This window comes from Melanotaenia boesemani, chromosome 20 (assembly GCF_017639745.1).
Source record: "Melanotaenia boesemani isolate fMelBoe1 chromosome 20, fMelBoe1.pri, whole genome shotgun sequence".
NCBI lineage: Eukaryota > Metazoa > Chordata > Actinopteri > Atheriniformes > Melanotaeniidae > Melanotaenia > Melanotaenia boesemani.
This window is the reverse complement of record NC_055701.1, coordinates 4,148,391-4,160,596: the sequence shown is the minus strand read 5'-3', so window position 1 is coordinate 4,160,596 and position 12,206 is coordinate 4,148,391. Positions and strand designations below refer to the sequence as shown.

Below are 12,206 nucleotides of genomic sequence, written 5' to 3'. Positions count from 1 at the left end.
AGAGGTTAGAGACAGAGAGAAAACAAATATTCAACCTGTGATAGAGAAAAATCAAAGAATCCTTAATAGTTGGCTTCAAAGAAATATTTCAGTCTTTGGAAGGATCTTGTTAACTAAAATGGAAGGAATCTCAAGATTAATCTATCCAGCATATACTTTAAATATATCAAATAAAACCATAAAAAGGATCAATCAAATACACTATAATTTCATCTGGAATAACAAACAACCTTTGATCAAAAAAAGCAACATGGTGCTACCAGTAGCAGAGGGAGGGATGAACGTTATTGATTTTGAGGTCATGAATGCAACAATTAAATTAAAATGGCTACAGCTATTTATTAAAAACGAGGAAAGTCTGTGGTTTAGTTTCCCTGCACATTTGTTTAAAAAAGTTGGTGGAATTATATTTCTTTTGAAATGTGACTTTGATCCTCTAAAACTGCCTGTTAAACTTTCAGAATATCATGTACAAGTATTATTATATTGGAAAATGCTGTACAGACACAACTTCACCCCACATAATATGATAATTTGGAACAACAAATTCATTCTACACAAAAGGAAAACCTTATACTATAGAGAATGGGAGGAAAAGGGAGTCTGGAGTATTACTCATTTATTGGACTTGAATGGTGAAATTTTAGATTACTTAAACTTCAAAAATAAATTTAAAGTTCAATGTCCACATAAACAATACTTGTCAGTAATCAAAGCAATTCCTGTGGCAATGTTAAATTTGGTTAAAGGAATGTTACTCTACTCTAATATAACACCAGTTCCTCCTTCTCTATACATTGAGGAACATAACTTTTTGGATTATAAATGTAACAACAAAATTTTAAGACAGCAGATGAACAAGTGGGTTTTCCCTCTCCCTGTTAAAAAATACACTTCATTTAGAACTTTCCCAGAGATGGATATAACCATAGTAAGAACCAGATTTTTCTCTTTTCCTTTACTACCAAAGATGAAAGAAGTACATTTTAAAACATTAAATGATATTTACCCATGTGAAGAACTTTTAAGGATAAGGTTTATTGGGAACAGCAATGTATGTAACTTCTGTAACAATGACATAGAAACTCAGGAACATCTATTCTACAGTTGCAAGGTGGTTAAAGCCCTATGGGATAAAATTTATGAATGGTTATCTGGTAAGTTTGTGATACCTGCATTGACTTATAAAGATGTTCTTTTTGGGATTACTCACCCGAACAAAAACACTGAATTTTTGTGTAATAATATTTTAATTATTGGAAAATATTACATACACAAATGTAGGTTTTTCAAGGTTGCTCCAGCCTTTGTGGCTTTTAAAAATGACTTAAAGATCCTGTATTCATCAGTTAAAACCCTGAAAAACGTGAATGCATTAAGACTCTTCATGTTATTAGAAACAATAATAACTTAAGCCCATATGTTTATTTTATATTGCTCCCCCCCCCCTTTTTTTTTTTATTTTTTTTTTTGCTGTATGTTTATTTAATTTTCATTAGGTTCTAGCTGTCTGATGTTATATTATTGGATTTTGACAATATTCATACAGTTCAGTTCTCAATGTTTTGTTTTTTTTTTCTTGCTTTTTTATTTCTCTTCACTTGTTGTTTGGAGTTATTGGAATTGTTATTCAATGTTTTATTATGCCTTTTTGTACTTTCGAAAAAGTTTAATAAAGAAAGAATTTAAAAAAAAAAAAAAAAAAAACTTGTTGGCTCCTGAAGATAATATTGAGTGCTCACTGCCCTCTAGTGGTCATGTTTTTGAACTGCATGTGCACGTTGATTCTATTTTTCTATCACTAGCTGATATTTGTCTTGTCTGGTTTGCAGCTGCAAAAAATTGGATGAGCTTTTACTGCCACCTGGTGGTCACTGTGTGGAACTGCAGTCTAACAACAGCTATCACTGTTCCATCATCTAAACTATTACAAGCTGTTCAATAAATCAGCTGTAGCTCAGGTGGAAGAGCCAGCCAGAAGGTCGATTCCTGGCTTCCCCAGACTATATACCAAAGTGCTCTTGGGCAAGACACAGAACCCCAATTTGGCTCCCAATACCCATAACCCCATGTGTTAGATGAGCGCAGTATGTGGAGAGAAGTGATGTATGAATGTGTGTATGACTGGGGGAATGTGGCATGTAAAAGTGCTTTAAATGATCAATTATGATTAGAAAAGCCCTACGTAAGTGCAATCTACTTACCTTTCTTCTCCACTGTGAACTTCAGCAAGTCATCTTGACCATGTAAAGAATCCATGTGACTGATCAGCTATTGGTGAACATATATATCTAATAAAGTGGCCAATAAGTGCGGATAAAAGGGTTGAGGCACTTTTGTACTAGAGGATTCAAACTGCAGCAAGTAACACAACAAGATCCCAATAATCTGAAGTTTGAGCGCTGTCCCAGTTTTTGTAAAATGCTGTTAATTTCCATTCATGTCTCAGTTTTACACTTGTTCCAACATATGACACAGAGTAAACAGTCAGCTGTGGGGGACAAAAGTTTATTGTAACCCTACAAAAGACACAGGGTGAGAAAACATACAAAACAAAATCATAGAAAAAAAAAAATCATTCTTATACGAGTCTCAGAACTATCCATCATACACGGACCACAGTTTAATTATTCATATTTTTAATATGACATTTTGTTGTAATGCTGTGTGTACATACAAAATATAGCAAACTAAATAAGGCAAATAAATAGAGGTACAATTTACAGGAAAATGGAACATTCCTCAATGTTTTAATCTTTTTTATGTTATCTCAAACATCAACAATGGTGTACAAAATGCTTTTTTTCCAACTGTACATCTTTCAGTGGAGGATATATTTTTTCCAACCATAAAAATACTGACTCCTCACAATTATACAACCTTAAAAAATGGGTGCAACGTTTCTCAGGCAGAACAAACTGAGGTGAAACAGGTGTGTTTCATTTTTGCAAGCAATGTTTTTTTTAAAGTATCAACACATCACACGTTGTGCACCCTTCTGTCGGCATGCAGAACGACGGCATGTGCATGTAAGAACAGAAATGTGCTGATGGAGACACCCCTCCCGCCCTTCCTTTTTTTTTTCTTCTTCTTTTTTAAGTTTAAAACCCAAACCCTCTGTTCTGTAGGAGTGTCGCCTTTTCATTTCCACATCCCCACAAATCCCACCTCTGTCACTCATTGTTAATGTTTCCAGAGGTCCAGCCAGATGCCCCAACCTCACTTGCCCTTTTCCTCTCAGTCCTCCACCCTCGTGTTATTTTTGCACCACACTTTCGTTGCACCCATCTTGCCTCTAGAGGGACCCAAAGCCCTCAAAAACCTGGTGCTGCAAATGGAAATGTCCCATTATAAAAGTGCATTGAACAATCTACTAATTTCTTTCCTCTAGATTCCATCTTTACACCCCAAAACAGCCAGTCAATGGCCAAATACACATCCAGACATGTAACAACACAAACATGTATTAATACTGACAATGTTGCAAAACCCCTCTGTAAATAGTCTGCACTACAATATGGGTTAAAGCTCTGAATTAAGAGTTTAAAAGGGTTTGCTGAAATCTGGTATACTATCTCTGATTACCTGGAAAGAGGAAGGAGCAAAGGTTAGAAAAGCTCAATATACACAAGATGCTGGTTTAAGATGTGACTTTCTTCTCATTTTCTTGTGGGAATTTTAAAGAGGGTCTAAATTAATTTGGTTTACAGACTGATCTTTAAAAAATACCCTCTCTGCACTGAGAATTCCTCACATTAGCTTCTCTCTGCTTGAATCTGAAGGGGAATGGAAGGAATAAACCCTGATGGGATGAGGTGTTGCAATAATAAATTAAAGCTGCGAGGCTCATTCGTTTAAAACTAATAAACCAAACCTCTCTGATGGCACACCGGCCGCAAAGAAGTAAAACAACTGGAGTTATTTGGTGGACACTGTTGAGTCTGGGTCTGGTGTTGCACAAACATGTGGATCTTAAAGCGAATGTATCATAATGGCCCACAAGATGGCGCCAGTTAGTCTAATCCCAAACACCATTTTACCAGCAAACGTTTTCTGGAAAGCCACAAGCACTGAAGCACAGTGGGAGGAATGGATTGTGTGAAAGCAGGATCAGAGGCACTTAAAGGTGAACATTTTAAGATAAAGTAGAAAAGCTGTCAGAATGAGGGACAAGTCGGGATCCTTACTGCTAGTAGTACTATCATACAGTAATGGAGGTTGCATGTATGGTGTCTGTTGTCATTTAAAATTATGTACAACAAGTGCTCATTGAGTCAAATAGAGATGGAATATTTCTCATTTAATGTGAGGAATGGGGTCAAACTGCAAATAAAGGACTGTGTGCTTATTTTAATGGTTTCTATGGAAACAACAACTTCATTCCTCAAACTAAACCAGGATCTATCGTGCAAAGTCGTTGGCCTGTTTGGTCAAATCCCAAGATCTTCCAGTCCAATACTCTTTTTGCAAATCTAAACACCTCTTCATGCAGAATGTGGACATGAGCAGGGTTATCTAAGCACTAACAGGATAAAAGCAGCCCGCTTACATAAAGCTGTACGTTCATATGTGGAAAAAAAAAAGGGGGAGTCACTCTTTACCCCAGGAGTAACGTGCTCTCTGTGAGCACCTCCTACAGCCAGCTTCTGTATCTTTACTAAATGGATTTAGAACCAATCCTGCTGCTTAGCTTTTGGAAATGCATTTATAAACTTTTAAAAAATAGACTCTACATCAACATCCTTTAAGGAAAATGAGGCTGGCGTCAGTGTGCGGCTCTGATAAAATAAACAAAAGCTGCAAAAACAGATGGTAGCTTGGATTCTTTTCTGGAAGTTTGAACCACAATGACTTCAATCGAGTAGAAATTTAAGTGCCTTGTTGTACCCTGACGTTACAACAATAAATAGACCCATCACATGGTGGGGTTTGATTTGACTTAAGAGATGCTATGAAACTACAGATACGGCACATGATTCTCTACAGTTAAAACAGATGGAAAAAATAGAAATGAACTTCAGAAACTGATGGCAGATCATTAACTAATTGTAGAGTTTCTTTAAGTCTAAATCATTTACAGGATTCCTTCATTAGAGTAGGCTTAAGTTGGCATGTGTTATTTTGAGTGTAAAGTTAGTCAGAAAAGCTACAGTGCAAACAAGACATAAAGGTGTGAGGAGAAGCATTTATCTCTTAATGTAAAGCGCAAAATGTATAGAAATCCACTTCAACATCAATGTGAACTTGCAACACCAACAAAGAATGCATCGTGTGTACAAAATCCCAAAATGCCAAAACATAAAAAACCTCTACATCTTTGCAATTAGCTTGTCTGCATCTAAATATAAATATATATCAACGCCTAATTGCAGTATATTTTGTATTAATACATTTACATTTTTTTTCTCTGCTTTGGCACTGCTTGATGCCAGAGCAATGTTGAAACCATGTCAGAGTGTAGGTGAGGCTCGATCCATGTGGCACAGTCATTATTTCGTTGTTTGGATCGAGATGAGTCGTCGTTTCCTTGAGAAGTGACAGTCGGCATGTTCTTCCTGGAAATGCTGCTTGCCACCTGATTAATCCTCTGTTTGAAAGTGATAACCCCGCATCCTTTGGAATTACCAACTCCAACACATTTTTTGCAACTACCAGAATTCCTGAACATTCATCTTTTATGTGACTGTGAAGACTTTTTTTTTCCCCCTGGGAACATCTGAAAAAGAGACCATGACTGTGGAGGTTATGGCTTGGTTCCCTCTTCTCTTTCTGTTTTTTTTTTTCTTTTCTTTAAATCTTCCAGAAGCTGCTTCATAGTCCCTTTTCTAATCCTTTCCTTTATGTACAAAATAACCGCCTGATCCCAATGTCTCGTGTGTTTTAGAGCCAGATAACCAAACTGTAGGGGCTTTTTCAACCTCAAGAAGCTCGCAGAGGAAGAGAGCAGGTTTGTGAAGGGAGAAAAAAAAGTATAAGAGAACCTTGAGCACAGTGTTAAAAGGATGTAATCAAATGACATGGGGCAATGTGTCACAGTGGTCTGTCCAACCATCCATCCCAGCTATCGAGATCTTACAACATCCAGGGCGAACCGGTTGGAAGTAGCTTTATAAGACCAGTCAGAGTGTTGCATCCTTCAAGACGGCATATCTGCTGCTCATGTGTGTCGCTAGATGTCCAGTCCAGCTGTTACTTACATCTGCTCCAAAGTGAGCGGCAACTGTTCCAGGACCTGGACTGAATGTGTTACAAGCTCTACACCAAGGCAGAATTTAGTTGTCTGGTTTCTGCGGCTTTTTCCCAACCTAGTAGTTCACCTTGGTGACGGCTCTCTCGCGACCGCCACCCTCCACTAGCTGGTTGACAGAGCGCTTACGGTTACGCTTGAATTTGTTCAGGTCCTTATCAAAGACCTCTCCGGAGCGCAGCGCAGAGACCAGGTCATCGAACTCCCCGCTGACCTCGTCTGACGCTCCGCCTTTCTTGGACCGCCGTTCCCGCTCCCTCTGCTCCTTCAGCTGGAGAGGGAGTAAAGTGAAGGTTATCACACAGAAATATCCCAACATCAGCCAGGTTAATCCCTGCGTGTCTCACCATGGCCTCCATCCGGGCCCTCCGCTCCTCCTCCTCCTTGCGTCGCTGCATGTTCTCCAGGTCCTGCCGCGCTTCGCTGAACGACTGCAAGAAGGTGTCGAAGATCCCGAAGAACTCATCAGGCTGCATCCTCTTCTCCTCCTCCCCAAAGTGCTTCAGAGATTTGGCAAACTGCACAGAACATACATATTTTTTATATTTTGCCATGAAGTGACAAAGATGCTGAATTCTCTGAATTGCCCTAAATTCTGGTAGCTCCCATATTCTTATTCTTCCAAATAAATGATACTGGTAGGTGGAGTAAATGTTTTAAAAAGTGCAGGGACACAGATATGGTAGGAGAGTGACTGCATGACTGGTTGACCGTATGTCTGCCCTGTTGGGTTCAAGCTGTTCAGCCCTGTCTGCCAGGATGATGCCTGCAGTCCAACGTTCCCACACACTGAGGGTTGCACTGCGCCCCACAGACACAGACTGTATACTGTACCCCACTTACAGGCTTCAAAGTTAGTTCAATAATTCCCTTCAAATAAATGAAAAAAAAGAAAGTTTTCTCATTTTGATCATAGCTGTAGAACCTCTGCTCACCATTTTGTCTGAAAGCAAATCACCAACTTTGCATGTGTTCCTTGCAGGAAGTGCAGGCTAATAAACAGCTCTACAACCAAAACAATAAGTTCTTTTAAAGCTGACAACTGTGAGCTCATTGCTACAAGCAACACTCTTCATATACATGTAATAACCAAATAAATCAACTTTAAGTAAAAGTGTAAGATGAAAAAGAAAAGATATCTTGGTAATCTTGGTCCCTGCAGTCCTGTACTCTATTTCATGTTCACATGTGAGGTGAAACATCATATTACTTTTGTTTATGAGTTGAGTATTCTGTATGTGGTCACTGTGCTGTCACAAAACAGACTTGGAGCTTTCTCTTTTCTGAGGATGCAAAACCATCCTATCATTATGGGTCCGGTGTCCATGGCAACCCCACCATCATCCCTCCCTCTGCTAGTAATTATGTGTCTGGTCAAAACAGTTTCCTCTCGTCCCGTCAAGTCTGTGCTAAACGTGTAAACACAAACTCACATGCACACGCACAAACACAATGAAATAGAAAAATACAAGGTCATGCACAATTTAATCATCTCATACAAACAAAACAAAGCTGATTTAAATGCTAATTTTCTACTTATAATTTTTAAATTAAGAATAAATAGCAATAATGTATTTTTTTTTTATAATTAATGAAGTTAATTATTGATGGATTAAAACATTTTCTGTCCAAATTTATTTTTCTTTAAAGATGAATGCAATTTAATTCAACAAAACCTGGATTTAGATTTCTAAAACCATAAGAAAGAATCAGGCCCAGCTCGGACATGATTGTAATAAAAGGACAGAGAGGAGTGAAAGTGGAGAATACAAATAATCTAGATTGGTGAAATAGAAGACATCCTATAACAATGGGAGGAGTATGAGAGGAAATTTAGTTTGCTTACAATATAATTCTCAAAGATTTGACTTCGATGGCTTTTCAGTGAAGACGGTTTTGATCCATACCCATCTTCCCCTGCTTGTGGTAATTTTACCTTTGTTTAAAGGGGATTTCTGCATGTTTTTAAAGTAATTTTCCATCCCCTTCCACTAGTTTGCATATTCCTTAGCTGGTTTAGCATCTTGAGGCATCTCGCATGTCCTTGGGTTCTTTATTACTCGGTGGTCATTTTGAATTTTTACAATGCTTTATTTTCTATTTTCTATTCTTTGCAGCCATTACATTTGGCATCAGTGTAGGAAGTTCACATCTCTGCACGGCCTTTTAGAAAAGCTGCGTAGAAATATTGTGTGTCTATTAATGGTCATTTGTCCGTTAAAAAAAATCCTTCCAACATACAGTCTCAACTTTGAATTTTGACACTTGAAATAAAAAACTAGTGACACAATTATTAGCCTTTGAAAATTAGAGCAGCAGCATTAGCATGCTACCACAAAGACAGACCTAGCAACAACTTTTTTTAAATCATTACTTAGTTCTTTCATTTTGTCTGAGTTTGAAAATGACTGAATTTCATGAAGCATATCAGTCTGTTGCGACTAATCAACCAAAAACTGTCTTAGCATGCTATTGCTATCACCTAGCTTAGAGATTAGCTTGTTTTTGCCTTTCATTTTTAGACCCAAGAAGTAAATGAAGTGCATTTAAATGCATAACATGGACTTTAATAAGCAGACCTGCTGTGATGCATTAACTTCTGCAAAATTCCTGAAGCAATGTGAAGAATGGGAGTTAACATGCAGTTTTGGTTTGGTTTGAAAAAAGAGACCGTGACTTGAAAAACTTTTTGATGACACACACAACAACCATTTCCAGCCCTCGTACTTATAAAGCACTTTAATGGGCCACATTAGTGCCTGAACCTGCATTTTTGAAGCTGTTATTACTCATAAATTCTTTTTACTAACATTTCCCATGCAACACTGTTGCATATAAGCATCCTGAAGCATCCTCTGTTTAATCATCTTTTCCTATCTGAAACTGAATCATCATTGTTCTTGGGCAGAAAGTGAATCTTGTATTCTTGGAGCATGATGCAGCACGGGTGTACTGTTAATTTAAAGCAATCCAGTCTCTTTGGAAACATCTGTGCCAGTAACCCAGACGACCTGGTCGACTGTAATCCTTTGTAACGTATGTCGTGTCTGGCGAACATGTGTGTATCCTCGTTGCAGACACACACACATTTGTTGCTATGGAGCTTTATTAGCCTCAGCGGGCTTCTTGCTCTGTTTAGTCATCCCCAACCTTCTCAAAACACACATCCTGACTTCCATATTTGTATTCCACTGGAAACCCACCAGAGTGTCAAAGGGACTTGACAAGCCCTGAGTTAATGTGCAAGACTCCCCACTTACCAACCACACAGACACACAGAGTTGTGTGTTTAAGGTCTGGGCTGGTGAACATAGGTTCTTTTGTTTTACTGCAGTAAGTGGTGCCTTATACCTCTAGTTCTTTTCCCGTGACGTCCAAACCATTTCCCTCCAAGATGTTTTTTTTTACTCCATCCCTGGGCAAATAATTAAGCAAAGGGAATCTACATAAAACCCAAGAGCCCTTCCTCCTTTCATTTGCTCTATCCATCCTTTAGAGAACTAGAGCGGTTTGCACACTTTGTATTGTTATGTCAATTATTTTGGGAAGTTAACAATCCCCACAAGAAGGTGAAGCACAATGTAGTATCTGTGCTAATACAAGAGTCTGCCAGATTTCAAATCTTCCAAAGCGTTGGCATCAGGATGCTAATTGGAAACAAAGTACTGTCAGACTGCAAATTCAACATGTTCCCATAAATCTTTTCATCACTGACTGACTCTGACATTCCCACAGTCCCACTGATAAGTTCGGCTTACATACTTCCATATTTCCTACCATTCATCAGTACTCAAGCCAGCAGGATTCAAAAGGACATTTGTTCTAGATGTGAAGAGGAGTGGGGATTTAATACAGTAATTTTAAGAAACAAAGAGAAGATGTGGAAGGGGGATTCCGGGGAAGTCTCCCTTTGGGCTAAGAGGGGTGTCCAGCTTCTTCATTGTTCTCTAATTTATTTTTCCCCTCTCTCTGACATGCAGGCTTAGCAGTGAGGGTGCCTGACCGTGGATGAATTACAACCACACACATATGAAAAGATCTTCATTTCACGGCTAGCGTTACCTTGTCCCTGGCTTCACTTAGCTGGTCCTCCAGTTCAGAGAAGCTGAATCCAGCCACAGTGATGAAGTCACCAATCACAGCCACAAACTTATCCCCACGTTCCCGTGTCCTGCTCTGCTGATAGTGGAGCTCCTGCAGGGCAAGAAAAGACGAGAGGCGTGTAAGAATCAGATTAAAGCCAGTGTGTGAGGTTTATCCCTGCTTCAAATTCTTTCTGATCACTTCAGCTTCTGTACTGAGCAAAGCTTCTATTTACACTTGAGACCTTGTTACTGTGTGTCGCACAGAGCACTGAACATTACCAGCATTTAAACACCTTAACCCGCTGTCCATCTCTGCACTGCTCAAAAACATAATTACAGGCTGGAGAAGAACCAGTGGGAGGAAACGTAACACAAACACGCTACAACTCACCGCCTCTAGAGCTTTCAGTCCACTCTTGATGTTATGCACTTCCTTTTCCAACTCAGCCAAACTGAAACAGATAAAGAGCGACATTAGTTCACCGTTATCTTTACTACTTTTGGGACAGAACTAAACTAAACTAAACATCCTCACAGTGAACTACTGTGCACTCACTTGACTTTAGCAGCCACAGGCACGCTACTGAGGTCCTCCTGGATGTGCAGCGTGTCTGGGTAGTTCTTCTCGAAGATCATGATCAAATAGTGCAACATGGTGATGTTCCTGATCAATCACAAAGACACAAAAGCAGAATCATGCAACCTTTACCTAAAAGCAACCTATAATCCTGTCTCGATGCAGAGCTTCTTCTACTACTTTCTTTGTCTTCTTCTTTGTCTTTTTTGGGTAAAATATTAAGCTGGTTGTTTATCATAACTTTAAGTTACGTTGACAGAACATGTTTCAGCATAGTGATAGTTACATGTGCCAGTTTCATAACCTTTATGATTCTGTTTTCGGTCTAATGCCACAAAAACATTTTTTTAAACACAAATATTTACAGCAAATATTGATACAGATACTTTAAAAACACATTTCTGCACTGCAGTGCCTCTGCGTGGTTAGTTTGCATGAGCAAAAACAACTAATAGTGCAATAAAAGGCCGTCTTTGCAAATGTTATAGCTTTGTGGGAAACAAGAGGAGACATTTCATGTACGAATGTAGTACAAAAAACTGTGAAAAGTGCAAAATGAGCAAATAGTTGGAGTTTTTCTTGTTTTTCCTGAAGATAAATAGCAACACTGTTAATAGGTGTTAAGTGAATTCTTACATACTAACCTTATATATTATGCACAACCTTCTAAAGACAAATTAAACTTTAATTAAATAATGGACAAATATATCAGTATACTTTACAAAAGATTATACAATTTGTTTCACAGCATTTGCTGCAGCTTCTAAAAGCTGCTATTAATTCAACTTTAAAAATGGATTAAAATAATTTTCTTCATCTGTAAAGTTTAGATTTCTTCCAAAGCTTTTATGGAGCCTTTCATCGACATCCAAAACTGATTTTATTATGTTGGCTTCCATTCTCTAGTTCCTTTGTGCAATGCAGCTTGTGAGAAAAGTATGTATCAACAACACACTCATGAATCTAAGATGCTTCCAAAGTTTAATTTTAATTTTAAATATGGAAAAAAGTGACATAATTTTGTATTGTGTTTGAAGATCAAACATGTCCCCAGCAGTACACAAAGTCCATGCTATTTCTGCAGTGTGCAGCCAGCATAGGGTCCAGATGCGTGAAATTAGTTCTAGTTTTATGACAAAAATTATGAGAATTTAAAAAGGCAGAAGTTTGGCTATACATTCATTTAGCCACAACCTTAAAACTCTGCTTATAAACCATTGTTTAAAGAGACATTTAGGTCACGTTAAATAAAAGTCCAGTGTTACTAAATGTAAAACTGAGTCATTAATCAGTCCAG

General features: G+C 38.2%; 1 protein-coding gene across 3 annotated transcripts in view; it reads right to left on the bottom strand.

Annotated features, from left to right (window-relative positions):
* Positions 1 to 2,480: 2,480 nt before the first annotated feature.
* daam2 (dishevelled associated activator of morphogenesis 2) overlaps positions 2,481 to 12,206 on the bottom strand; it is a 107,148-nt gene continuing 97,422 nt past the window's right edge. For all 3 annotated transcript variants that reach the window (XM_041971705.1, XM_041971707.1, XM_041971706.1), the window contains 5 exons: positions 10,889 to 10,996; positions 10,724 to 10,784; positions 10,310 to 10,441; positions 6,595 to 6,765; positions 2,481 to 6,518 (listed from right to left, as the gene is read on the bottom strand). In XM_041971705.1, the coding sequence (XP_041827639.1) occupies positions 6,306 to 6,518; positions 6,595 to 6,765; positions 10,310 to 10,441; positions 10,724 to 10,784; positions 10,889 to 10,996 (685 nt within the window). In that variant the 3' untranslated portion in view covers positions 2,481 to 6,305. The remainder of the gene's footprint in view (positions 6,519 to 6,594; positions 6,766 to 10,309; positions 10,442 to 10,723; positions 10,785 to 10,888; positions 10,997 to 12,206) is intronic.